This window comes from Pelodiscus sinensis, chromosome 1, assembly GCF_052426305.1.
Source record: "Pelodiscus sinensis isolate ZL-2025 chromosome 1, ASM5242630v1, whole genome shotgun sequence".
Classification (NCBI taxonomy): domain Eukaryota; kingdom Metazoa; phylum Chordata; order Testudines; family Trionychidae; genus Pelodiscus; species Pelodiscus sinensis.
Genome location: NC_143052.1, coordinates 245,788,294 through 245,814,293, shown reverse-complemented (window position 1 = coordinate 245,814,293; position 26,000 = coordinate 245,788,294). Strand labels below are relative to the sequence as shown.

The following is a 26,000-nucleotide window of genomic DNA, read 5'->3' as shown; positions in this document are numbered from 1 at the left end:
ACATGTGTTTCAAATAACTCTGAGGTGAGTAAATTATTTTATTTATTCATGCCTTTGTATTTTTTCTATATCATCCTGTAAGATAAAGGGGAGTTGAAAGAATTTTATAATGTACGTAACATGCATATATTTTCAGTAATACTTACTATGCAAAATAGTTCTCAACCCAGATGTTACCTATGTTTCTCTGAACCTGAAGCTAAGGTAACTAAATCCTATTCTCCAGGAAGTATTAGTAAAATAATCAGTGTATATTTAGGAAGGAGACACAGCACCTCCATCTGTTAAGTGATTTGGTACAACCATATATATCCTAGAATAACAGGTGTTCAACTTGGTATTCCCATTTGATTTTCTCATTGGCCCACTGTATGACACACTTCATTTCCCCAGAGATTTTTTTCAAAGTCCCACACTGACTTCTGTTGCAGAGCTGTTCAGTCTACACTTCACTATCATTCTTGGGAAGTTTCCCCATGCTTCAAACAGGCTTTGAATTTACACCACCAAAAGAATAGGTAAGTGATCCCAATACCAGCAAAAGAAATACCCAGGAGTACATCCTCTCTTATATCCCACACACTAACCTCCATGCTGTTAGTAAGCCAAAATACAACACACAATAACACTTCTCCCCTCCTTATATATTAGCAGCCATTATTATGCATCTAAACTAAATTTAGCAACTGCTACTTAGATTCATCCAGGTTCAAGTAATTTCTTACCGAGTTAGGGGCTCTTGGGCTTGAAGCATCCACTTGGGGCTCAGCAAATATATCAGTCCTGATTTATTAGCTCGGGTGATTTACTTGAAAGGTGAACTCAAATTTATAATAAATATCCTAATGTAAAAAGATAGCAAAAAAGCATTGGCCAAATCTAAAACTGAAAATCATGGAGCCCCTCTTCAGTAGATGCCATCATCTTCTGATACTTAGCTACTAACAGGACTATAAATGGAGTCACACAATTAAGGGGGTGAAAATTCACGCTAAGCCTCCAAGTCTTGAGATCACTTTTAAGGACTGGCCACAGGGTGGCATTATTGGGGCTCGATTATGCCACTGGGATCCCTTGGGTTAAAAGTCCATCTTTTTTTTATTAGGCTGCCTTCTGCCTCTTTTGGAGGCAGGTACTGCTTCTGGAGTGGGGGGAATCAGAACCTGTAACTAGGACTTCAAATGCAGTTTGTCCACATGCTATTCTCAGTCTTGCATCATGTTCCTCTGTCTGATTTTTTCTTTCACAGACATCCTGCTCCAGCTTCTCTCTCTCTCTCTTCCTGAAAGAAACACTTGCGTTTGCTGCCTGAGTCAGAGTTGCTGCTTAAAAGTGTCTGATACTGCTTTCAGGCTAGCTACTTCCTGTTCTTTCTTAATTTTATCTTTCACTAACTCCTCCATTCTTGTCTTTAACTCATCTGTCTTGTTATCTACTACCAGCGGTACTGTCTGCTTACAGAGTTGTAGGAATATCCCAGGGCCACTTAAGCTTCCAGGTTACCAAGGTCCATTACCATATTCCTGTACAAACTCTGCTAGGCTATTACCCAAAACCATTTCCAGTCTTTCATTCTTTCCAGGTGTTCCCTTTCCTCTGACATGTTTTCTCCCTCCGTGAGGCTAGCCTCAGTCCTAAGTCCCAGTATCAGAAGGTATCCATAAATTGACACATGGACGATGACATGCAAATTACAGTTAAAACCCTGCCATGCCATACTCAAGTCCGCTGTGTAGGAAAGATAGAAAATATGGCAAAAGACCAGCTTGGCTTAACAAGGAGATCTTGCATGATCTCAAAATAAAAAAGGAGTCATATAAAAAATGGAAACTAGGACAAATAACAAAGGATGAATATAGGCAAGCAACACGGGAATGCAGGGGCAAGATTAGAAAGGCAAAGGCACAAAATGAGATCAAACTAGCTACAGGCATAAAGGGAAACAAGAAGACCTTTTATAAATACATTAAAAGCAAGAGGAAGACCAAGGACAGCAAGAGGAAGACCAAGGCCCACTACTCAGTGAGGAGGGAGAAGCAGTAACAGGAAACTTGGAAATGGCAGAGATGCTCAATGACTTCTTTCTTTCGGTCTTCACCGAGAAGTCTGGAGGTGTGCCTAACGTAGTGAATACAAGCAGAGGGAGAGTAAGTTTAGAAGATAGGATACACAAAGAACAAGTTAAAAATCACTTAGGAAAGTTAGATGTCAGCAAGTCACCAGGTCCTGATGAAATGCATCCCAGGATACTCAAGGAGCTGATAGAGGAGGTATCTGAGCCTTTAGCTATGATCTTTGAAAAATCATGGAAGACAGGGGAGATACCAGAAGACTGGAAAAGGGCAAATATTGAGCCCATCTATAAAAAGGGGAATAAGAACAACCCAGGAAACTACAGACCGGTCAGTTTAACATCTGTCCCAGGGAAGATAATGGAGCAGGTAATTAAGGAAATCATATGCAAACACTTGGAAGGTAATAAAGTGATAGGGAATAGCCAGCATGGGTTTGTGAAAAACAAGTCATGCCAAACTAATCTGATAGCTTTCTTTGATAGGATAACGAGCCTTGTGGATAAGGGAGAAGCGGTGGATGTCATATACCTAGACTTTAGTAAGGCATTTGATACGGTCTCGCATGATATTCTTATTGATAAACTAGGCAAATATAACTTAGATAGGGCCAAGATAAGGTGCATAATTGGCTGGATAACCGTAGTCAGAGAGTTGTTGTTAACGGTGCTAAATTCTGCTGGAAAGGGATAACAAATGGAGTTCCGCAGGGGTCTGTTTTGGGACCCGTACTGTTCAATATCTTCATCAATGATGTAGATATTGGGATAGAGAGTATGCTTATTAAGTTTGCAGATGATACCAAACTGGGTGGGGTTGCAACTTCTTTGGAGGATAGGAACATAATTAAAAATGACCTTAGCAAGTTAGAGAAATGGTCAGAGGTAAACGGGATGAAGTTTAATAAAGAGAAATGCAAAGTGCTCCACTTAGGAAGGAACAATCAGTTCCATACATACAAGATGGGAAGCGACTGTCTAGGAAGGAGCATGGTGGAAAGGGATCTAGGGGTCATAGTGGACCACAAGTTGAATATGAGTCAACAGTGTGATACTGTTGCAAAAAAAGCAAATATGATTCTAGGTTGTATCAACAGGTGTGTTGTAAGCAAAACTCGTGAAGTCATTCTGCCGCTCTACTCTGCACTAGTTAGGCCTCAGCTGGAGTACTGTGTCCAGTTCTGGGCGACACATTTCAAGAAAGATGTGGAGAAATTGGAAAGGGTACAGAGAAGAGCGACAAGAATGATTAAAGGTCTAGAGAACATGATCTATGAAGCCAGGCTTCATGAACTGGGCTTGTTTAGTTTGGAAAAAAGAAGATTAAGGGGGGACATGTTAGCGGTTTTCAAATATCTAAAAGGGTGTCACAAGGAGTAATGGGCTTAAAGTGCAGCAAGGGAGGTTTAGATTGGACATTAGGAAAAAATTCCTAACTGTCAGGGTGGTCAAATATTGGAATAAATTGCCAAGGGAGGTGGTGGAATCTCCCTCTCTGGAGATATTTAAGAACAGGTTAGATAGACATCTGTCAGGGATGGTGTAGACGGAGCTTGGTCCTGCCTTGAGGGTGGGGGGCTGGACTCGATGACCTCTCGAGGTCCCTTCCAGTCCTATGATTCTATGATTCTAAGTCCCTGTTGCAGCAAACTGCATCTACCAATAATCCCATTCCTCTCCAACCAACTTCTGGCTACTGTCTCACCAGATCTGTTAACTGGGGCTGTTTGAACTCCAAACTATGGTAACTAGTCTCTGTTTTCCAAGCAGTATCAGGAAATAAATCAGTGGGGGGACACAAAACCTCCATCTGGTGAATGATTGGTATACCAAGAATGTTTCCACCCCAAAATCTTTTTTTTTTTTTTAGTCTAAAGCACACATAAAAACCTAGCAATACTCTAGAACAGTGGTCCATGGCCATCTTGCAGTTGGGCTGTTGGCTCGGGGCTTACCTCACCCCTGCAGCGGGGAGCTTGCACAGGTGTTCCAGCCTTTAACCCCCCACCGTGAGGTAGGAGTGGTAGTGCTGGCTTCCCTCTTCAGGAGAGGATGAGCTTCATGATCTGGATCTGGCTTGCATGGGAAGGAAGCAGCTCTGCACACTGCCGCTCCCCGTTCCTCTTGGCTAGGGCAATAGCAACACAGGAAACTGCTTACCTGCAGGCTTTCTTCGCTGCTACCATTGGCTGGAATCACAGCCAATGGGAGCAGCGGGGGTGGTGCTTGGGAGCAGTGCAGCGCACAGAGCCAGGTAAGTTCCCCCTCCCTATCTCACTCATGCCCAGACTCTACACCTCCATCCCCCCACACATACACCCTCCTGCTGAGAACATCCAACCCCCAACCCATTCCTGCACCTTACCTCCCAACCAGACCCCACACCCTCAGCCCCCTCCTGCAACCAATCTCCTGACTCACTACTGAATCCTACTCCTGGCTAGAGCCCATATCCCCACCCTCTCTTTCACCCATTTTTTTCATCATGGGTAGATGGTTGGTGGTCCATGGAAAAGTTTGTGTTGAATGTAGTGGGCCCCAGGCCAAAAAGTTTGAGAACCACTGGTCTCGAAGCATCCCATAGATATAATTACTCAAAGTCTGAGGTGTTATCAAATGATTCAGCAGCAGGATTCAGTGGCCAGCGTTTTTCCTAGCCACTGGGGAAATAAGTGTCAGTCTTCTAGCTTGTAGAAATCTTCTTGAGTTTCTCCCAAGCTTCTCTGAAGTGCACTCACTAACTAAATTGTTTCATATGTGACTTCTCACAAAGCACTCATAGTAACTTTTAATAGGCTGGGGTTTGCCTTGCAACATCAAAGACTCTAATTCTTACTTATTGACACAGAAGCGTCCAGCAGGAAATTACAAACAACCATACTCAAGCTCAGCTATTCACATTCCCCACTTCCTTTTCAAGAATCTGTGCTTCTTAGTAATACACTACCCCTGCTATTGTTCTGTGTGAAATCTGGGTTCCAATTTCACCTCACCACTCACTGTCTGATTCTCCTCAAATGTTTCATCGAGACTCTGGTCTGCTAAAGCCCTGCTCTCCATCATGCTCAATAGCTGCATAACAAACCTAGCCAATGCTAGGTTTTCTGACTCAGGTGATCTTGCTTTCAGAGCTATGGAGGCTAAGTGCAAAAGCTGGCTGCAAGTTATGTCAAACAAATTCTCTCTCATACACAGAGGCTCCTACAAATATGCCACAAAGTTTAGGTGCTCCACTGTAGCCATGAAAAAGTGTAAGAATTATCTTCAAGAGCCATGACACCTTTTTGGAAGATTAGTTTAAAGATCCCTGAGTATTAATTCACTTGACATCAGTGAGTGCTGAGGATACTTATCAGTTTCTAGTATTGGTCCCCTCATATTACATTAAATAAAACAGTCATTAGTAGCCAACCAGCCTGCTACGTTAAATAATATCTGGGAAGTATACATCCTACCATGAAATTCTGGGTTTCCCCTTTTCTGAAATGTCAGGATCTTCTGTCACCAGAGCTCAAGGCAGTGAGGTCAATAATGATGGTTGTTTTTTCACGAATCTACACTCTTATCCTTCAATTTTTTAAAAAGCCTCACAGCACTGTTTGGCATATTTCAGTAAAGTAGCAGGCAACATCTGACAATGAAAAATGGGAAAAGTCTTCTCACATTTGTGAAGAACGTATTTATTGTTTCATTATAGCTTAAGCCAGAGCTCTTATTTTGTGAAATCATATTGCTTTCAGCGGTCTATCATCTCAGAAAGAGTTGCATATTCATTATAGTTTCCAGGGCTCTATTTGTTCATACTTGATTTAATATTTGTTGCCAATCACTCTTTTTGTTGAATGTTCAGAAGTTAAAAAAGAATTAATCCTGGATACTGCTGTGAGTTATACCCTTAGCCTGTTGTCACTGCTCTAAATAAAGGGCTTCTAAATTCATTATTAATGTCTGTCATGTTCAGCCATTAGCTGCAGAAATCTTTAATCATCTTTGAAGAAAAATGTAGCAATTGAGCAAGTCTAGTCTGTAATAAAAGAATTGCAAACATATTTGTACACATGCAACATCCAAGAGGTGACATATAATACCCTATATATCACTGATCTGAATTCTGAAATACTAGTAAATTGTTTTCAAGTTTGTTGTTTTGACAGTAACAGCAAAGAAATCTTTTTGTAATCTCACTTCTGTGTGAAAACAAAGAGTTATAACACACTATAACTCTATTCCTTATCAGGATTTTCAGACAAAAATATATTGCAAAAGGCTTCATAGAGTTAAATAAGGCAGAGTACGTTATACATGAGTCAATAGCGAATGCACACCATGGGAAATGTCATGACTATTAAGCCATAACACAACTTGAAGCTTTAGGAGAGTAGGATATGGAGAGTTTCCTTACAAGCAGGAGTCCCTAAAAGCAACACTAGCTACATTGTTTAACAAAGCTCAGCACATTCCCATGCTTCATTCTTCTTCTTCTCATGTTCAGCAAGTGGAAGGACTGGAATTGTGGTTGGGCTGATAGCAAGGTAGTGAGGACTCTTTCTTCCCTTTTCTCTCCTCATCTGTCCATGCAGTACCAACTATACTCTCTGTTTGTATGCAGACATGGACAAAAGTCCAAAATTCACTCTACAGTTGTAAATGTAATCACTGATGAGTGTGAGTAACAGGGCCCCTTCTGTGCTGATCCATAAAGGATATGAGGTGCTGCAGCAACCAATTACAGAGCTGTACTGCTTATGTTTTAGCTCTGGAGGTCTCCATAGTGTGTTGGCAAAGAGGACATTTATCGACACAACCACACCCAAACTTAAGAGTTTGATTCTAAGCTTCTGGTCCAGTGCATTATATTGAAATGCATTACAGACAGTGGAGGCAAAGGTGAATGAATAATTAAGTAGAAGTAGTAAAGCAGTATTTAACTATAGGAATTACTGTAGGCCCTAGAAGTACTAATCATAGGCTCGGACCTCTTATGCTAGGGACAGTACAAACACAGAGCAAAAAAAAGACAGACTCTGCCCTCCCAAAGAGCTTGCAATCCAAGAACAAGACAAGATATAGCAAATGGATACAGATGGATGGGATGCATCTATGCAGCAGCATTATTTCAGAATAATGGCCATTATTCCGAAATAACAATGCAAGTGTCTACACAAAAATTCCCTTATTTCAAAATAAATTTGAAATAACAGACAGCTTATTCTGACTTCTGTAAACCTCATTCCATGAGAAATAATGGCTATTTCGAAATAGCTGTAGTGTGGACATTCCACTGCTGCTATTTTTAAATAGCTCCTCCCCAGAGACATTCAGATTCATTATTCCCAGTGCTTCCTGGGGCTCTAAATCAAGGTAGCGCATCCATATTAGGCTTCCCTGTAATGTAGATGCACTATTTCGAAATAAGCTATTTCGGAGTATTTCTTTTGGAATAGCTTATTCCAAAATAAATGTGCAATGTAGATGTACCCATAAGGAAGACAAGTAAACACTGAGACAGCACTTGGCAGAACGATATGTAGGGGTCTTTGCACACCAGCAGCCTAACTAGTGTCAAAAATGTTTGTAGGCAAAGAAGAATTTTGAAGAGGACCTTACAGGTAGATAATGAGGTAGCTCTGTGGTACGTGGATGGACAGAGAAGAATGGCATTATGGGCCATCAGAGATGAGCATCAGCAGTGAAAGAGAGATGATAGGCTGGATAGGGATTAGACTTGAAGGGGAGCCTTGCAGGAATTAAAAGAGAGGGGTAATAAAGAGGTGAAAGAAATAGGCTCGGAAAATCATCTTTGCATGCCATGATTAGTCTACCTAAACTATTGTCTGACAGGCCAGTCCCATGTTTGCTCATTGCTTTACAGCCTATACCTATGCCGTACCTAGAGAATACCTGGGTTACACACTGTGCTGTTTGGCATTATAGGATGGGCTGGCCCAAAAATTGAGAACCACATAGCCATACAGCAACCCTTTTATCTGAGAAATAAAGAGGAAATATCTCAAAAGAAACACCACTTTTTCAGATGCCTGAATTTCTATTATCCTCACATGTAACAAATTAACTCTGTTTCTCCCCAGATGTAACATAAAAGTCCTAGAATGAAGAAATTAATGATACACATGACTTGGATGGTTAAAATTTCTTCCAGCATCTTGATATTGTGTTTTGTACTCCAGACTATAACATTCTTTATAGAAGTCATCCTAAGGGAAGAAGAAGGTTTATATTAGACAGGGATGTGGAAGATGAAGGTAATCATCAGAAAGAACAAGGGTATTGACACTTACTTTGGACCAGATTGCACCTGGTCCTGACATGAGTGTAGTGTAGGTGAGAGAAGCCCAAAAGTTTTTATTTCTTCTCCATACCACCCTTTGCAGTCCATATAAGGGCCAGGAAGGACAGCATTTCTTGGTTTCAGAGAAAAGCAGAGAAACTGCTCCATCTATAATCCCTTGGGACATGCAATGCCCAAAGGAAATAATAAAGAGAGCCATGACGTCGCACATAGAGAGGAATATGTTGCAATCTGTATAGGGTATGCACCCTTTTACATCCTAAGGGTATGTCTACACTAGCCCCCTAATTCAAATTAGGGAGGCTGATGTAGGCCTTCAAAGTTGCAAATCAAGCCCAGGATTTAAATATCCTGTGCTTGATTTGCATCTTCCCAGCCAGTCGCCATTTTTTTAAATTTACATGTCCGGACTAATTGCCCGTGTCTACACGCGGCAGGGACCCGGTATTTCGAATTAAAGCCCTAAATCAAACTACCTGTTATTCCTCCTGCAAGGAGGTTTAATAGGTAGTTCGATTTAGGGGCTTTAATTCGAAGTACCAGGTCCCTGCCACATGTAGATGCGGGCAGTTAGTCCGGACATGTAAATTTCAAAAAATGGCGACTGGCTGGAAAGATACAAATCAAGTGCAGGATATTTAAATCCCAGGCTTGACTTGCAACTTCGAATGCCTACATTAGCCTCCCTAGTTCGAACTAGGAGGCTAGTGTAGACATATCCTAAGAGAGCATTTTGTCAATATGTGTACGCCTACACTGGACAGGTATTTTGAAATAAGCTGTTCCGGAATAGGGTTCCAAAATAGCTTATTTTGAAATAACACGTCTACACTGCAGGGAAGCCTCAAAATTAGTCTGAGGCAGGCTTTCCTAATGTAGACGTGCTAGCTTGATTTAGTGCCCCAAGAGGCACTGGGGAGGAATAACTTAGGCTGTGTCTAGACTACATCCCTTTTCTTGAAAAAGGGATATAAATTAGACACTTTGAAATTGCAAATGAAGCCAAGATTTAAATTTCCCATACTTCATTTGCATAATGGCAACCGCAGGGTTTTTTTTTTAACAGGGCTTTTCAATAAAAACATGGCAGTTTAAACTGAGATCTTTCGAAAATAAAACCCTTTTTTGAAAGATCCTGTAAACCTCATTTTTTGAGGAGTATAGGATCTTTTGAAAAAGGGTTTTATTTTAAGTTCCCCATCTAAACTTCTGTTTTTCTATCAAAAAGCCCCATTTCAAAAAAAAAAAAAAAAAAAAAAAAAACAGCTGCCATTATGCAAATGAAGAACAGGAAATCCCAGCTTAATTTGCAATTTCAAAGTGTCTAATTTACATCCCTTTTTCGAGAAAAGGGATGTAGTATAGGTTCAGGCCTAGAATGGCCCTGGAGAGGGGCTATTTTGAAATAGCAGTAGTGGAGTGTCTACACACGCCTTATTTCAAAATAGCTATTTTGGAATAGGTATTATTTCTCATGGAATGAGGTTTACAGAAGTTGGAATAAGCTGTCCGTTGTTTTGAAATAATATCAGAATAACAGGCGGCTTATTCCAATTTCTGTAAATAGCTTCTCACTGGGGCCATTCTAAGTAATTTCTCTCCCTGGGGCTCTGAATTGAGATACTGAGTCCACATTAGGGGAGCCTGCCTTGTACTGATTTTGAGACTTCCCTGTAGTGTGGATGCTCTATTTCGAAATAAACTATTTCAGAATATATCTTCTGGAATAGCTTATTCCAAAATAAGTGTGCAGTATAGAAGTACTCATATGATATTATCATATGAAGGTAAATTGCTTCCCAGTGCCTGTTAACGGACTAGTAGTTACAGAGAGAGAGAGAGATTAACATTAAAGCAATAGAGTCCAGAAAAAAAAAGAAAACATATTTTCTTCAGAAGCAAAAATATGTTGTTTTTTCAAAATAAATGCTGGATATAATCAGACGATGACACACATGAGGTTTACAGTCAGATCTGGCATTTGGGGAGGGATTCAAGGTACTAGGGGTATGTCTATGATGCAATTAAAAACCCGTAGCTGTTTGCCAGTTGACTTGGGCTTGCATGTCTCAGGCTAAAGGGCTGTTTAATTGCTGTATAGATGTTCAGACTCAGGTTGAAGCCCAGGCTCTAGGAGTCAGGCTGCTTCCTTAGCCCAACTGTAATTAATCAGCCCTTTTGCCTGAACCCCATGAATGCAAGTCAGCTAAAATGGGCCAGTGGCAGGTAGACATACCCAATGGAGGGGTACTGGAGGATAGTTAAGGAGAAAGAGCAGGAAACACAGTAGTGAGAGAGAGGCATGACATGCTAGATTAAGCCACAAATTACTGAACTCACTAGTAATCACATGCATAGTAAGGAGAATAATTCCTTTAGGAATAATAATTTCTGCAGGAATTACTGAGTGAAATTCTATGGCCCATGCTCCATAGGAGGTCTGACTAAATGATTGCAGTGGTTCCTTATGGCTTTAAAATCTAGGAAATCTCCATTCGGGAGTTCAGCTTTTTGAGTTAATAATAATTTCTTACTGTGAAATATGTTTATTTTGTGAGTAGCTTTAAAAACTAATCAGATTTTAAGGGGGTGGGGAGGGAAGCCAGCATTAGATAATTCTGCTACTTAATCTCCTGTGTGGCTTCCATTATGTGGGTTTGACTTTATTAATAATGTAAAATACCCATGGAGGACAAACAAAACTATGGTAATTGCTAGAATCTGTGGCTAGTTAATTTAAAGCAACACCATGGTAGATGAACATAATTAGTAATATATTTACAGAAGAAATATACACTCTAGATACTTTATACAAATGTCTATGGAGCACAGGTTTACATTCAATGTTTACCATAAAAACTACACTGTGGCAACTTGCCAATTTCTTTAATAGTTATGTATGTTAATTAATGAATTTTACTAATACCTTACAAAAACTACTTAAATTAAATTTGCATTTAAAGGTATTAAGCTGAAGTTATTTGGATAGGTAGAATTATTTGTCTGTTTTCGTTTCCATAAATGTCATTAAATGCCTTTTTTCACCTTTAAGGAATAACCAATAGAAAAAACGGAACAATGACAAATGCCCAACAAACTGATTTACATATAATGTGAATTATTTAAGAAAAAGTAAATTCTTCTTAAGTGACACGGAGCGCTGAATTTTATTAAGTGAATTAAAAAAACACAATTATGTAAACAAACAGAAGGGTTTAAAAGACACGTGTTTATTTTGCAGGCACTGGTCAAGGCTGCATTGAGTTTGAGACTTAACACAGGGCTTCAACCTCTTTGCTATTCATAGACAATACAACTTATCCCTAATATTTCATCACTTGATTTTTGCATACAGAATCAAGTATCTGAGACTTTACAAGTCAACCTATCAATTAGTTTGAGATAAAATTGATTTTAAATGGGTCCTTTAAAAAATGTTGCACTCTGTGGCATCTTTATTTTGTTTTATTCCAAAGTATCTTAATGATAGAATAGCAGAATCTTCTAATTTTCCACAGTTAAAACTCACTAAAATCTTGTTTGACAATTGTAATTAAGATAAATTATGAAGTATTGTTATAACTATTAGTCGTGATTATAAATTGACAGAACTAAGTCACCAATTCTGGGTATACTGAACTAAGGACTTTTTGATATCAAAGGAACATAGTCACTCATTATCCTTCCTCTACATCCCCCCATAAGCCAGATCCAGTCTGCCAGAGTTAGTCCCTGGTGGGCCCCCATACTGCCATATTTACCTGCACCTGTGCAGGTGTGGGGAATCACAACTCCCATTGATAGGTCACCATTCCCGGCCAATGAGAACTGTAATCACCATAACTGCAGAGATGCAGGTATATAGTGGCAGTGGCCCACCAGAGGCTAACCCTAGTGAATCGCTGCTGCTTTATTGCCCAGCCCTGCTCTACATCTATACAGTTTGCTACAATTCTATTGGTTGTAATGAGTCAGTAAGATAAGAGAGACTGGACTTGTGTTAAGATTTCTCATTGGTGGATGGTTTGGTCACAACTATCACTGCTTCTTAAAAGTTGCTGGACTGAGTGCTAGTTTGGGCATGAATACCTGAAAGTGTCTGTATGGCACTACTGTTTTGACTCCACTGTATAGTGAGGCAGCACTGTCAAGGAACTAGGGATGTAAGTGAATAGTTGAGTACTCAGCTACCTGATAAGGCTAAGCCTGATAGGCAGTCAAGTCGAATACTTGATTACCTGCTCCAGTTCCCCACAGCACAGTCCCTCCCCCCGCACCAGTCTCTATCAGAGGCTGTGGGTGGCAGGTTAGGGGATGCTGCTCCAGCATCAGCCCTGTCTGTGAGGGTCCCAGAGGGGAGCTGGGCCTCTCTACGGACAAGGGCTGCTGCCATGGAGCAGCCCGGTCCGTGGCAGCCCAGGCTGGCTATGGGCAGAGGCTGCTCCATAAGCAGTTCCAGTCCCCAGCCAACCTGGGCTGCTGCGAATAGGGGCTGCTGGACTTGGCATGAGTTGTAACTGAGCAGTCCTAGCTCACGCCGGTCCTGGACCACTTTGCCTCTGCATTTTAAATGTAGTAAGAGACCTATGGCTCTTGCTACATTTAAAATGGAGGGGCACCAGCTCTGGCAGCCATCCATGCTGCAGCTCTGCAAAACGGCCCCCCTTATTGACTAATCATGTAGTCAATACAAGTTGTATTGACTACACAATTAACCAAATAACCGATCTTTAACATCCTTACAAGGAACTGAAGTCAGGAGTACAGTGAGAGACTCTAATGGACAAAAAGATTGGGAGTCAGGGACTGGGATTCTTTCCCCCAGATCTCACTCTTTATATACCATTTGTCTCCCCTTTCCCAAAGAAAGATGTGCTCCCCTCCAGGCCTATAAGTACCCTTGCTTACCTCTTTCTCTGTTCTAACCCTCCTCCCCTGCTGTCCATCCCTACTCTCAGTCCCCAGTTCTCTCTGTGCTTCTCTGGAGATGCAAAATAGATTTCAAAGGGGCCTGAGAGATGAGGTTTCCAAACTCCCACTGAACTTTGAATTTCTAAACTTGAAACAGTCTCTCTCCTGACAATAGATAGGCTGGTCTTTGTAGGTTCAGTTTTCATGACAAGCTTTATACCAGTGGTAGGCAACCTAGGCTAGTGAGTGTGCTGCATTTGTGGCTTTCTTTCATCTCATTTTGTAACCAAGGTGGTCTGCCAGAACAGGGCAGTTTTATTAACTGAACTTGCATACCTAGAATGTGTGGGGTCCAGTTGATCCATTGCAGCACTTTGATTGGAGGGATTGGTTTAATGGGAGCACATAGCTCTCATGTTCAATGTTATGTGCAATCAGCACACAACTCACTTCATGTGAGCCTTGCTTTACGTTTGTGTCACTTTAGTAATACCAGCAGAAAAAAATACCCTACACAGATGGAAACCAAAGGAATCTGGTAACCCTGCACATAGGCAAACAAAATGTCTTGCAGGCCACACATAGAACCCTGATGGGCTGTAGGTTGCCCACCCACTGTCAAGAGTCACTCTAAGCTGTGCGACAGCACAGCCCCACAGCTGCTTAATCAGTCTTGCCTCATCAGGCAGCTCCATGCACAGAGTCCTGAGTCCCTGGCTGGCTGGGACTCATGAAGCAGTTGCGGGGTTAGAGGGAACCTTGCCCACCTCCCTGTACTTATACATAATAAGGTTTATCCATGTCCTATGTCCTCCTCTGCTTGTCTTTTGCAAAGTTTGTATTTAGTCTTGACTGAGAAGCACAGTTTGCATTTTTATTTAATGCTGCAGACTAGGAATCATTCACAGAAATGGTTCAGTAAATCTCTTTATATAATGAATAAGTGTGAGAAAACAGTTAGCTGTTCATAAATCAATTTATGAACAGAAAAGAGGAAAATGTATCTACTAGATTATTCTCTTATGTTGTTCACCCATATCTAATTATATTAATGAACCCATATAAAGATTAAATGCTTCTTGTATATTTTCCTTGCTTCCTGTTGTGTCGCATATTGTTCATACAAGTTAAAATACTAATGCTTTCCAGACTACTTGCCAAAAGCTTATTTAGAGGAGGGTGTTTCAGGGTATACCTGTTTCAGTCTCCCCAGGGTTAAAGATCTGAGAAAGATATGTGTATAATTTTTAAATGGCCAAACAGATTTTTTCAGTCCAGCTTAAAAGATAAAATAAAAAGATGTATATCCATTTGCAACCAGGACCAAATTTTCATGTCCATTGTAAAGTGAAAAATGAGGTGCATAATGAAAATGCTGACACAACAGTAGCTACAACATGCACAAGTGGTGCCAGAATAATAAAGCATCCACAGTTTCTTCATGCTATAAATAGGGTGCATTTTGTCAATTTCTTCATGCAGTCAGATTGTACTTATTTTTCACCCTGCACCTGTGTGCCTTTGTTTCTGTTACAGAATAGGAACAAAGCCTTCTCAGTTTTATGTATCTCTCAAAGATGAAAATTCCTTACTATTTCATTAAAGTAATGCTATCAAAATCAATTTTGTCTCACCTGGTAGCAACCTTAGGAGCAGCTTTTAAAGTATTTGTTTTGACATTACATACATTTAACTCTAAGCATTTATACACAACTTTATTTATTTATTGAAGCTCTTTAAATGAAAGCTCTTAGCTGACATTCTAATTCAACTTCTTCTTCAAATACACTAGCACCTGTCATCGCATTATACTCAACATTGGCCCCTCTTACCTTCCTCCATCCCTAAAAGGGGACTTAATGTGATATCATAAAACTGTTTGTTATTGTCTTCAGAGATATGAATGAAAAAGTAAATAAAATCAAATATACCCTGTCCTGCCAACTGGTTATAACCATGATCCAAAGCCAATCAAAGTTAATAGGAATTAGCTCTTATGAGACTATCACTTCCAGTCCTAAAGGTGATACCAGCTCCTGCATCTATATGACCTACACCATGTTCCAAATGCACCCACCCTCACTGAAAATGAAAATTTGGATATATGAAGGGGTTGGCAATATCTTTTTAAATACATATATACAGAGAGAAAGAAAGAGAGAACATTTTATCATTTTATCCTCTGGCAAATCATCTGGGATACGTCTAGACTGGCATGATTTTCCGCAAATGCTTTTAACGGAAAAGTTTTCTGTTAAAAGCATTTGCAGAAAAGAGCATCTAGATTGGCACGGATGCTTTTCCGCAAAAGCACTTTTGCGCAAAAGCATCCATAGCCAATCTAGACGTGCTTTTGCGCAAAAAAGCCCCAATTGCCATTTTCACTTTGTGCAAAAGGACTTTTGCCCGAACGGGAGCAGCATAGCATTTCCGCAAGAAGCACTGATTTCAGACAGTAGGAAGTCAGTGTTCTTGCGGAAATTCAAGCAGCCAGTGTAGACAGCTGGCAAGTTTTTCCGCAAAAGCAGGTGCTTTTGTGGAAAAACTTGCCAGTCTAGACACAGCCCTGGAGTATATGAGAGTGGAGGAAGGTATATTCTCTGTAACATTTGAGACAAAATGTTTGTTGAGTTTACAGTGTTAATTTTGGTAACTTTGCTATTCTAACTAATGTCTTACAGCATGAACATGGCTTAACTTAAAAAAAAACATTTTTGAAAGCTCCTCTGTAGCTAGATAAGTCCCCCCTCTCTCTCTCCTCCGAATGTTATAAATAGACTTATAAGGCTTAGATTTTTATCAGTAAATGTTGGTAAAGGTTATTTTCACTGAACACATACAAACTGACTAAAAGAATATTTCCTTAGATAATCATTGACATTTATAGATAGACAAAGAGAAATGCTGCTTGAGAACTTATTTAAGGATATTTACTTTGTATATTTTGACATGTGATGATAGAACACAAGATAATAAGAATGGCCATTCTGGGTCAGACCAGTAGTCCACTTAGCTCAGTGCCAGATACATCAGTGAGAACAAATAGAACTGGGCAATTTATTGAGTTATTGTCCAATCCCATTTTCTCGGAATCAGAGACTTAGAGACACACAAAGGATGGGGTTGCAGGTTGCCATCTATGAATTAACTGATTACTTTTTGACTCCACATATACTTATGACTTTCAGAATATTGCCTGACAATGAGTTCACCGTTTGACTGTATGTTGCGTGAAGACATACTTTCCTATGTTTGTTTTAAACCTGCTGCCTGTTAATTGCTTTGGGTGCAATCAGCTCCCTGCCTCTGCTGCTCCTGGCAGAGGCATGGCCAGACAGTTCTGCTGCAAGCAGGCATGCTGCCTCTGCCTGCAGGTGTCACCCCCATTGGTTCCTGACCAATGGCCTGGGAGCTGTGGAGTCAGTGCTCAGGGAGGGGGGATGGAGGCAATGAGCCTGTAGAGCTACCTGGGTACACCTCCACCAGAAACAGTATGGATGAGGACCCTCTCCAATCCAGTACTCCAAGAACCTCCCATATCTCAACCCCTCCTGCCTTCCAGACCCAAACTCCCAAACTGTGCCTTGCAGCCCCTCCCACATTGCACCCCCTGACAGCCCTGCACCATACACACTATAAATCAGACTTTCTGTGCAGATTAGAAATGGTGGTTTATTGTGCTTGCCAATTTGTGAAGTGCCAAATGAAAGAGCTTTTACTATATAGCTGTGATTGTTTTCCAATGTGTATTATAAACATAGAATTTCTACCATTTTATTAGCAAGTCAGCCAATTTTGTGAGATCCAGTAGTTGCTCTTCACAGTCATCTTTGGCCTGGACTATCTTGAGTGGTTTTGTATCATCTGCAAACTTTGTCACCTCACAGTTTACCTTTTTTCCCAGATCATTTATGAATATGTTGATCTGCACTTGTCTCAGCACAAATCCTTTGGGGTCCCCTCTATTTAACTTGCTTCACTGTGAAAACTGACCACTTATTCCTACCCTTCATTTCCAGTTGATGAGCCATGAAAGGATCTTCCCTCTTATCTCACAACTGTCTACTTTGCTTAAGAGCCTTTGTTGAGGGAAACTTGTCAAAAGCTTTCTGAAAGTCCAAATACTCTATCTCAACAGGAGCACCCTTCTCCATATGCTAGTTGACAGTTGACAGTTTGTTTAAACCATTATAACACTCTTATTTTATATAATTCAGCATCTGCTGTTATTAAATAATTGTGTGACCCTTCCTAACTTCCCACAACTATGATAGATAAAAATAGAAAATATGTTTAAAACATGTTGCTTCAACTGTGAAAATTTAAATATATAAACAATTAGAAATGCTGAAAAGTATCCATCAATGTTACCTGTCAAAAGGATTTTTTTAAATCTAAGTCCGCCAAGACTGGTTATGAAGTAGAGGCAAACCTTTGGCTAACGTTTGTGAAAGTTGGGACTGGTTACTATCTCTGAGGGTAAAGGTTGGAGCTTCTTGATCCAGGTACTACGAGGAGTAACGCCAAATTTGAATTAGCTAATTCGAATGAAGTGCTGTGTAGACACTTAATTCGAATTAGCTGGCCTCCAGCCCTTCCCAGGGTGCCCTGGTGGCCACTTTGGGCACAACCAGGAAAACTTACTCTCCTCTCCACCAGCCCCGGAGCCAGGGGTAGAGTCAGGCTACTGGGCATGTGCGAGCCAGAGGCCTGCCTGTAGAGAGCCAGCACTGCCAGCCCCATCATGAGCCATGCAGGCAGTGCCAGCCCAGTGTCCCCCGCCCAGTCCCCCAGTTCCCAGGGGCCAGCCAGGGGCTGTAGACAGCGCACGCCCGCCTGGACTAGTACGGAGATCATGGACCTCATTGAGGTTTGGGGGGAGGCCCCCAATGTCCATGATCTCTGCACTAGGCAGAGGAATGCGGCCATCTATTGCTGCATAGCGGCCACCATGGCCAGAAAGGGCCACAGGTGTATGCAGGAGCAGGTGCGCCTCAAAATAAAAGAACTTCAGCAGGGGTATGCCAGGACCACCAGGGACAGCGCCTCAGCAGGGGCTGACACCTGCCCCTACTTCCCCAACCTCAACCGCATCCTGGGGAGTGGGACGGTCCGCGCCACCCCAAAGACCAGCAAGCTGGGACCAGAGTGACCAGCACGGAAGGTGCCACGCCACCGGGACCCCTGAGCTGTCCCGGCACCAGAGTCAGCAGGGTCATCAGGGGAGGCCACACCAGGTAAGTGCCATCACCGTCCCCTACCTGGGGGGGGGGGAGGTATGGGGAACCAGGGACCGCGCACATGGGCCTCCGACAGATCAGGCAGCCACCTGTGCACGTGCAGGCATGTGCCATTCCACCCTTGGGCAGGTGGCTCCAGCTGCGTGCCACACAGGGGCCATGGCCCGATAGCCACACACGTGTGTGAAGAGACCTGACACACTCCCGACCCTGGGGTGGGACCCAGCAGGATGCCCTCCCTTCACACGCCCCCTCTACACAGAGGCAGGGGACATCTTCCACCCGCCTCAGCCGCACTATACATGGCACAGGGGCATGGCTGTGGTCTTGGGGCAGCTCCCACTCCCAGGGACAGCCAGACATCCCAACCATGGCCTCTGTGCAAGCATGTCAGCTCTGACAGTGCAGGGCATGGTCATCTTCACCTCGCAGACAGGATCTGGGCTTCACCCACTCTGTCCCCAGAGAGAACTGACCACTTCTCTTCTTTCTCCACAGCCGCACCAGCTGCGGGTGCAGGGTGCACCTCCCAGCCCGGGACCTCCTCCCGCACCAGAGGGTTCAGTGTATCCACCGCCACACATCAGGGGTACCATGAACAGCACCCGGGGGCCCTGCGAGCCATGCACCTCACCCTCGAGCAGTGGGCACAAGATGAGAGGGAATTCTACCAGGAGTTGCTTGACCAGGGTCGTGCCCTCTTTGAAGATCTGCTCACCCTGTTGCAGAGTATGCTGGCCGTGCCGCTGAAGCATCTGCTCCTCGTCCAACTTCTTTTCCCCCTCCCATCTCTGCCTCCTCAATCCCCTCCTTCTCTATCTCCACACCCTCCTCCCATTCTCTGGGGGACACCGAGGCCCCCGCACCTACAGTGATCAGAGACATGTGGCCTGGCAAGACCCTCACCCTTGAGCTTCCCCTCCCCCTTCTTCTTCTTCTTGCTTCCCCCTTCCAACTCCCTCCTCCCAGTTGCCCCTCCCCTCTCCCACACTCTCTCTCCTCCTTTCTCCCGCCTCCTTTCTCCAATCTCCCCAGAATTTCATCCCTCCTCCCAGTTTTGTTAAATAAAAAGAGAGTTTATATTTTTGAAAAAATTTGTCCTTTATTTTTTATATCAGGAAGGGGGGCTAGAGAGGGGTAAGTGGAAGAACATGAGGGAGGAATGGGGCATGAGCCCCTGGTAGGGAGGACCTGGGTGGCTCTGAGGGCTCCTTGGGGTGGATGCTCTCCTGCAGGGCCTCCTGGATGGCAGCCTGTAACAAGTGCAGCCAGGCTGATGGCTGAGTGCTGTGGTGTCCCGAGTGAGGGCACTCAGGGCACTCCAAGCCAGGACTGCTTTGCTGTCCCTCATTGAAGTAGACAAGCAAGCAGGGAACCCTGAGAACTGTCTGTCCAGGGTGGGGGTAGGGTCCCTTTAAGCACGGAGCTCAGTTAGCCTCAGGCAGCAGCCCCACACACTAAATCCTAAACTGATGCCCTGCCGGTACTGGTTCCAACCAACCTTAACTTCAGTTCAGGGTCCACTAAATGTGGACATGCTATTTCGAATTAACAAAAGGCTAATTCAAAATAGTTATTGTGTATAGATGCGTTAATTCGAATTAGCTTAATTTGAATTAACTATTTTGAATTAAGATAACTTGAATTAACATTGTAGTGTAGACATACCCTAAGAAATTATATGGGAGCCGCACCCCAGAAACTCCATAGCATCAGGGGCAGCCTGTGAGCCTAGGTGAACTAGGCAATTGCCTAGAGCGCCGCTGGCCCGGGAGCCCAGTGATGACTGTAGATGCATTCTTTTCCTTCCCTTCTCACTAACAGGTTATCCACCAGCTCAGACTGTCAGACAATGAGAGCGCCGCACTGCAGGAACTTCTGGACTGGAGGCGAAAGCTGTGCGAAGAGAGAAGTGACTGGCAGAACATCCTGCACAGCACAGAGGAGAGAATCACGGCCCCTCCCCCACCTCCCTGTAAGAAGCCAACTCTGCTGAAGAAGGCGGAAGATACCCCCTGCAACAGACTTTCTTCAGGGATCTGGGACACCACTATGTGATTTCAATTTGTTCATTTGTGGGATATTCAAAGTAAAGCCATTTAATGATTTAAATCTGTAAAGTCAGCAGGTTTCTGCCCCTGCAATGTGTGCAGGATTTTCTACAAGTACCCATTCAAGAGCACAGGAAGCAGGAGTTACATAGATCTGTTGTGTGTTTGTGTGCGTGTGTATATACGTGTGTTTCTTTTCCTTTTTTATATATGGAAAACACTGTAAGTACATAGTTTAAAAATACAAGATAGTTACCTACTGCTCTCACATGGACACTGAACAAATTCTGCGTTAAGTGCCCGAGGTTAGGGAGAGGTAATTGGCAAACAATTTGGAGAGACTGGGCAAGTTTGTGTGCACACTGTACAGCTGTTTTATATAGTACAACAATATGATGTTTCTTGTATCTCAATGAATGGTTTTATTATATTATATATACCTATATAATATTTCTTTGTAGATGTCTGTGTTTTATTGGAATTGCAAACATGATGTTTATTACTGGTATTTTACAACTTTATGCAATTGGTGCTGTTGTTCTTTCTTCAGAATACAGGTAATAAATACAGTACTGGTACTGTTTCATGATTTATCCTTAATAATGTACCTAAAGTTTCAATACTGTGGTGGTATTCTAGCACTGGCAATGTCAATCTTAGAGGCAGATCTCGAAACCCTTGTAAATCTGTCATTTGCCAGAGAGGGTTAATGCTAATTCAATAATTAGAAAGCTCTGCTTCTTTATTATGCCCCTGTTTCTGAATGAGTGTATTGTGATATTCTTTAATTTCATCTCAAAACTTATTTCATCCTGAGTTGTGTGAAATAATGATATACTCCTTTAAACTATAAATCTGGTTGTAGTTCGCAGCTGGTCAGGTGTTGGTGGAAAGATACATAATAGTAACTAGGTATGAAAGTACAACTCTGATTTACTCATATAAGCCGCAAGGCTTCATGAGATAGGTGAATCAAGGGATTATATCCCTATAGCAGTACAAAGAATGATTCATTTATACCTTAGATTTCATGGAATGAAATGATTTCAGAAATGTGAGAGTCTGGGTGGAGGACATGAGTTCTCACACTCACATGAGGAAAAATGCTGCTGGAAACTAATTCATTATAACAGCATATGTCAGTCTCTGAAATACTCCTTGGCCATTAAAGTAGCATAAATTATGTATGAACAAACACATATGTACAAAGGTGTTTTGTCAGGGGCTGCTTGCTTTAAGTCCATGGCCTATCTAGAACTAATGTGAGGCACTCTTTCTGGTGGCCTGCCTCTCTCACCACTATGAGGGAAATAGAGGAAAGGAGCTGTATATTTAAAAAAATTTAAACTCATATTTTATCATTTAAGCTAAGTTAAGATTAAGTATCTGGCTAGAAGTGTTTAAAAAGTGGTTTTTTAATTGGTCATGGGGGAAAATACTTGTCTTTCCACTTAAAAGAAATAAGTGGAGAAGCTAAAATGCAATCTCATGTTTGCTTTGGTTTAGTTTTGGCTATTTGGGGGAGGTGCTCTTAAAATTGGACACTTAAGCCCCAGCCTGTTGTCCAACTGCCTTTTATCACTAGGCAGAACTAAGTCTGCTATGTTACTGGAAATTGAAACATTCAGGATAATCAAGGAAGATATCCCTTAGGCTTAGTTATGCGGAGACTATACTTTAACATTTAGTTGGGCCTATTTACTCCAGCTGGGAAGGTTGCTCATCAGAGAATGTGGCAATGACTTGTAAACCCAGAGCAATTATACTAAAGCCAGGATATAACAGAAATGTATGGCCTCTGCCTCTGCTCACATTATTCAGACATATTGCCCCTCTAATATGGCCTTCTTCAAACACCTATCCCTCATATGCTATCCATACTACTAACTTTTAAAAACTGATAAATACATTTATTGAGTGTAATTCAAAATGGCATTGCATAGTTTGTGTCCACATAACACCATTGTCAAACTTAGCTAGAAGCAGTCTCAGAACTTTGGTCAATCCCCGCTAAAGGAGCAGAGATGGGGGTCTAAGCAACACTCTTCACTCTTAAAGAATTGTATAGCATACTAATCCAGCACTGGGAAAATGAAAATATGCTAGGCTAGCATTATAACTCATTTCATTGATACAGTTACATGCAAGAAGTTCATACAAAATTGACGTACCCATTATACTATTGTAGACAGGGTAATAGACACATGTTACTGTATTTCTATTGGGTGCCAAAAGTTCTTGATTTTATTTTCAAGATCTGAAATAAAAAATGTTGGTTCTGGGGTTCCTCCTTAAAGCATGTAGCCACAGTACAAAACAAACAACAAATAATATAGAGATATTTTGATTGATAGTGATCCCAGTATCAACAATGAACAGCTTTTAATGTTGAAAGGCTATCAGACTATGAATGTAAAATACAATAAAAACATGTTTAGAAGATTTCTGTTTGCATTAAGAGAATGCTAGAGTATGAATTATGATGTAATAATGCACACATAGTGTGTCCAATTGTCCTTGTCTTTGGCCTCATGCCTAATAATATAGTTGGTGTAGAATTATTAGACCATAATTCACATCCTGCTATGTCTTATTGCTTAAATAACCATAACCCTGAGGTGTCTTAAAACTACTATTAATGTTTAGATTGTGGATCAAAATACTGTTTACAGGGCTGGAAACACATACTATTGACATATTGAAGTGTTAAGAAATAGTTTTAGCAGAACCGTGTGGTGCTTATAAATTAACCTCCCCTATGGAATATGCACCCGCCTATTAGAATGTTTTTGAGTGTATGTCATTCTCCTTTGTACTTAGCAAAGCAACTTAGAAAAAAAATAGTGAGCTCAACATGCTAAAGGAATACACTAATCTCTGTGAACTTTCTCGTGCTGCTAATTTCCTGTGAGCAATCTGAAATACCCTTTATACTGCAATAAAGCAAGTTCAGGAAGCTGCGATTATCATCAGATAACCACACCTCCACATTGTGCCTTATTGCTTAATTGTTTCATGTGTGAAACAAACTGAACTTAATGCAGATTGGCAACTGGTACAGTACATAATGCTAAGAATTAGGCACACGATTTACAGCTTATGAAGTTCCCAGTGATGGTCAAAAGTCTACAAACCTGAATTACAATAAATAAATACTGGAAAAAGCAGATTGGCATGAGAGAATTGTAAAAGCTTATTTCCTGAGAAAGCATTTAGTTCTTCTTTATTTTCTATAGTTACAGTCCTGGAATGGATTAAAAGCAATACCTTTGTTTCCACTTTTTAAAATTGGATGTAGATGTTCAGAAAAATACAAGCACAAATCTTTTACAAAAGAACTGTGTATAGCATGAGGGGATAAGCATTTTAAAACTTGTATTTTTTTTACAAAACAGTAACATTGTTAAATAAGCGAATTAAATTCTCCCTTCTTTGCTAGTGATCCTTTTTATTTCTTCAGAGAGGCTGACTAATGTTCGTTAATAAGTTTATTACATTGCAGGTCTTTTGTGTGTAGGACAAAGAATTTCATTAACTAGCTGAGAAAGCATAATAGATTATAGTGGAGTACTGAAGTGATAGTAATAACCAGATTCATTGTCATTTTTAATTCTTCTCCAGACAGTACTGAGGTCCCTAATAATCACTTTATTTTTCTCTCTGTAAAGCTTGCTAATACATGAAATGTTCTGAGAAGCCTAAAATAAGTTTTTCCATTTGCCTGTTTAATTAAATTAAATCTTAATTTCTAATAATTAAATGCTGTACCTACCACTTAGTGTTCCAGAGTAATATTAAATATTTCATTACTGTGTGTGTGTACACATATTACATACGTGTGTTCAAAAATCTCTCTCTCCACCTGAGCTTAAGAATTACAGTATCCCTTTTTGCTGTTCTTTGTGTATTCAGGGGTTTCATTTTCAGCAGAATAAATAAATCCCATGTTGCTTTATAATGTTATCGTGGGAATTAGATCATTAGCAAAAGTTTGTCTTTCACTCCACATGTGGGTCAGAATATTTGCTTGGTGATGCCAAAAAGCCTGATGTGATCATTGGCTTGAATACTGGGTAGAAGTAGAGTCATGATATTGCTTCTGTGTTTACTACTACTGCCACTGCTACTAAAATACTTTGTCCAGTTTGGGTGATCACAATTCAAAATGATGTTGGTAAGCTGGAGAGGGTTCAGCGGAGAAGAACTGGAAACCATGCCTTATTGAAAGACTCAAGGAGCACAGTTTCTTTAAGATATCAAAATGAAGGTTAAAGGGTGACTCGATCACAGGCTATAATTACCCACATGTGGAAACAGAGATTTGGTAGTAAAAGGCCCTTCAGTCTAACAGATGAAGATAAAACACAACTGAGTGACTGGAATTTGAATCTAGGGATCTGGGAAATTCACCACTGGAACAATTTACCAAGGGCTGCAGTAGATTTTCCATCAGTTGACATTTTTAAATAAATACTGGATGCTTTTCTAAATGCTACTCTAGTTCAAATAGGAATTAACTCAGGCTTTAATTGTCTGTGTTATGCAGGAGGTGAGACTCAATTGTCACAATGTTACCTTTTGGCTCAGAATCTATTAATCTATGCTATGCTTTAAATCCAAGGGAATATTAGATGTTTCAAAGAGACCTGCAAACTTCTTTTCATAAGATGTTTCACTAACAAATCAGGGTTTTGTTTCCATAATTGTAAAGAAAATTGGAAGAGTTGGCATTTCTGTAAACAAAATACAATAATCCTGTGATCAGATTTAGTTTAGTTTGTTCCAGAAGTGTTTGACTTTTTCCTTTAAAATATCACCAGTTAAAACCTGAGTCCTCCTAGCTTTTTTCTGAGTGTCTATCCAGCCATTAATATAGCATATTACATCAGTCCTTGTAAGTCTTAATTATTGTCCCTGTTTATCATCATTCACTATACCATTTATTCTAATTTGTTTTACTATCTGCCAGACCAGTGTAGACTATGTCATAGCTCCATTAAAATTATCCAGTCTTGAAAGTATACCAGGAAAAAAAATATTTTGTCCAACAGTTCATTCAGTTTTTAATCTTCTTTATCTCTGTTTCTATGTAGTTGTGCACATAATCAAAAAATTTCAATTTCTATTCAGTGTTATTTGTATTTTTGAAGACTACAAACTATTAGTGCCCAATCCCAGCACCAGTCGGCAGAACAAAAGACAGTTTATATCAGAAGACTGAAAAGGTTCTGAAGAAATAGATAATGGAAATGCATTCCTTGTGCAAATTTTTCCTCATTAAAAAAGTAACTGATTCATCTGAGGAAAGTGAATATAAGTCTGGCTTTATGGTGGGGAATCAATTCAAGAGTGATTCTAGGGTCAGATGAGTTTAAAATTCTTCCTTGGTTGAAAGGTTTTTCCCTGGTTCTTCCTTG

At 41.0% G+C, this 26,000-nt stretch overlaps 1 protein-coding gene across 4 annotated transcripts in view; it reads left to right on the top strand.

Annotated features, from left to right (window-relative positions):
- Nucleotides 1–25,784, top strand: part of MYO16 (myosin XVI) — a 518,064-nt gene extending 492,280 nt beyond the window's left edge. For 2 of the 4 annotated variants that reach the window (XM_075918615.2, XM_075918604.2), the window contains exon 36: nt 20,357–25,784. In XM_075918615.2, the coding sequence (XP_075774730.2) occupies nt 20,357–20,590 (234 nt within the window). In that variant the 3' untranslated portion in view covers nt 20,591–25,784. The remainder of the gene's footprint in view (nt 1–20,356) is intronic. The other 2 variants (XM_075918634.2, XM_075918641.2) reach the window with 2 other exon arrangements.
- Nucleotides 25,785–26,000: the final 216 nt, after the last annotated feature.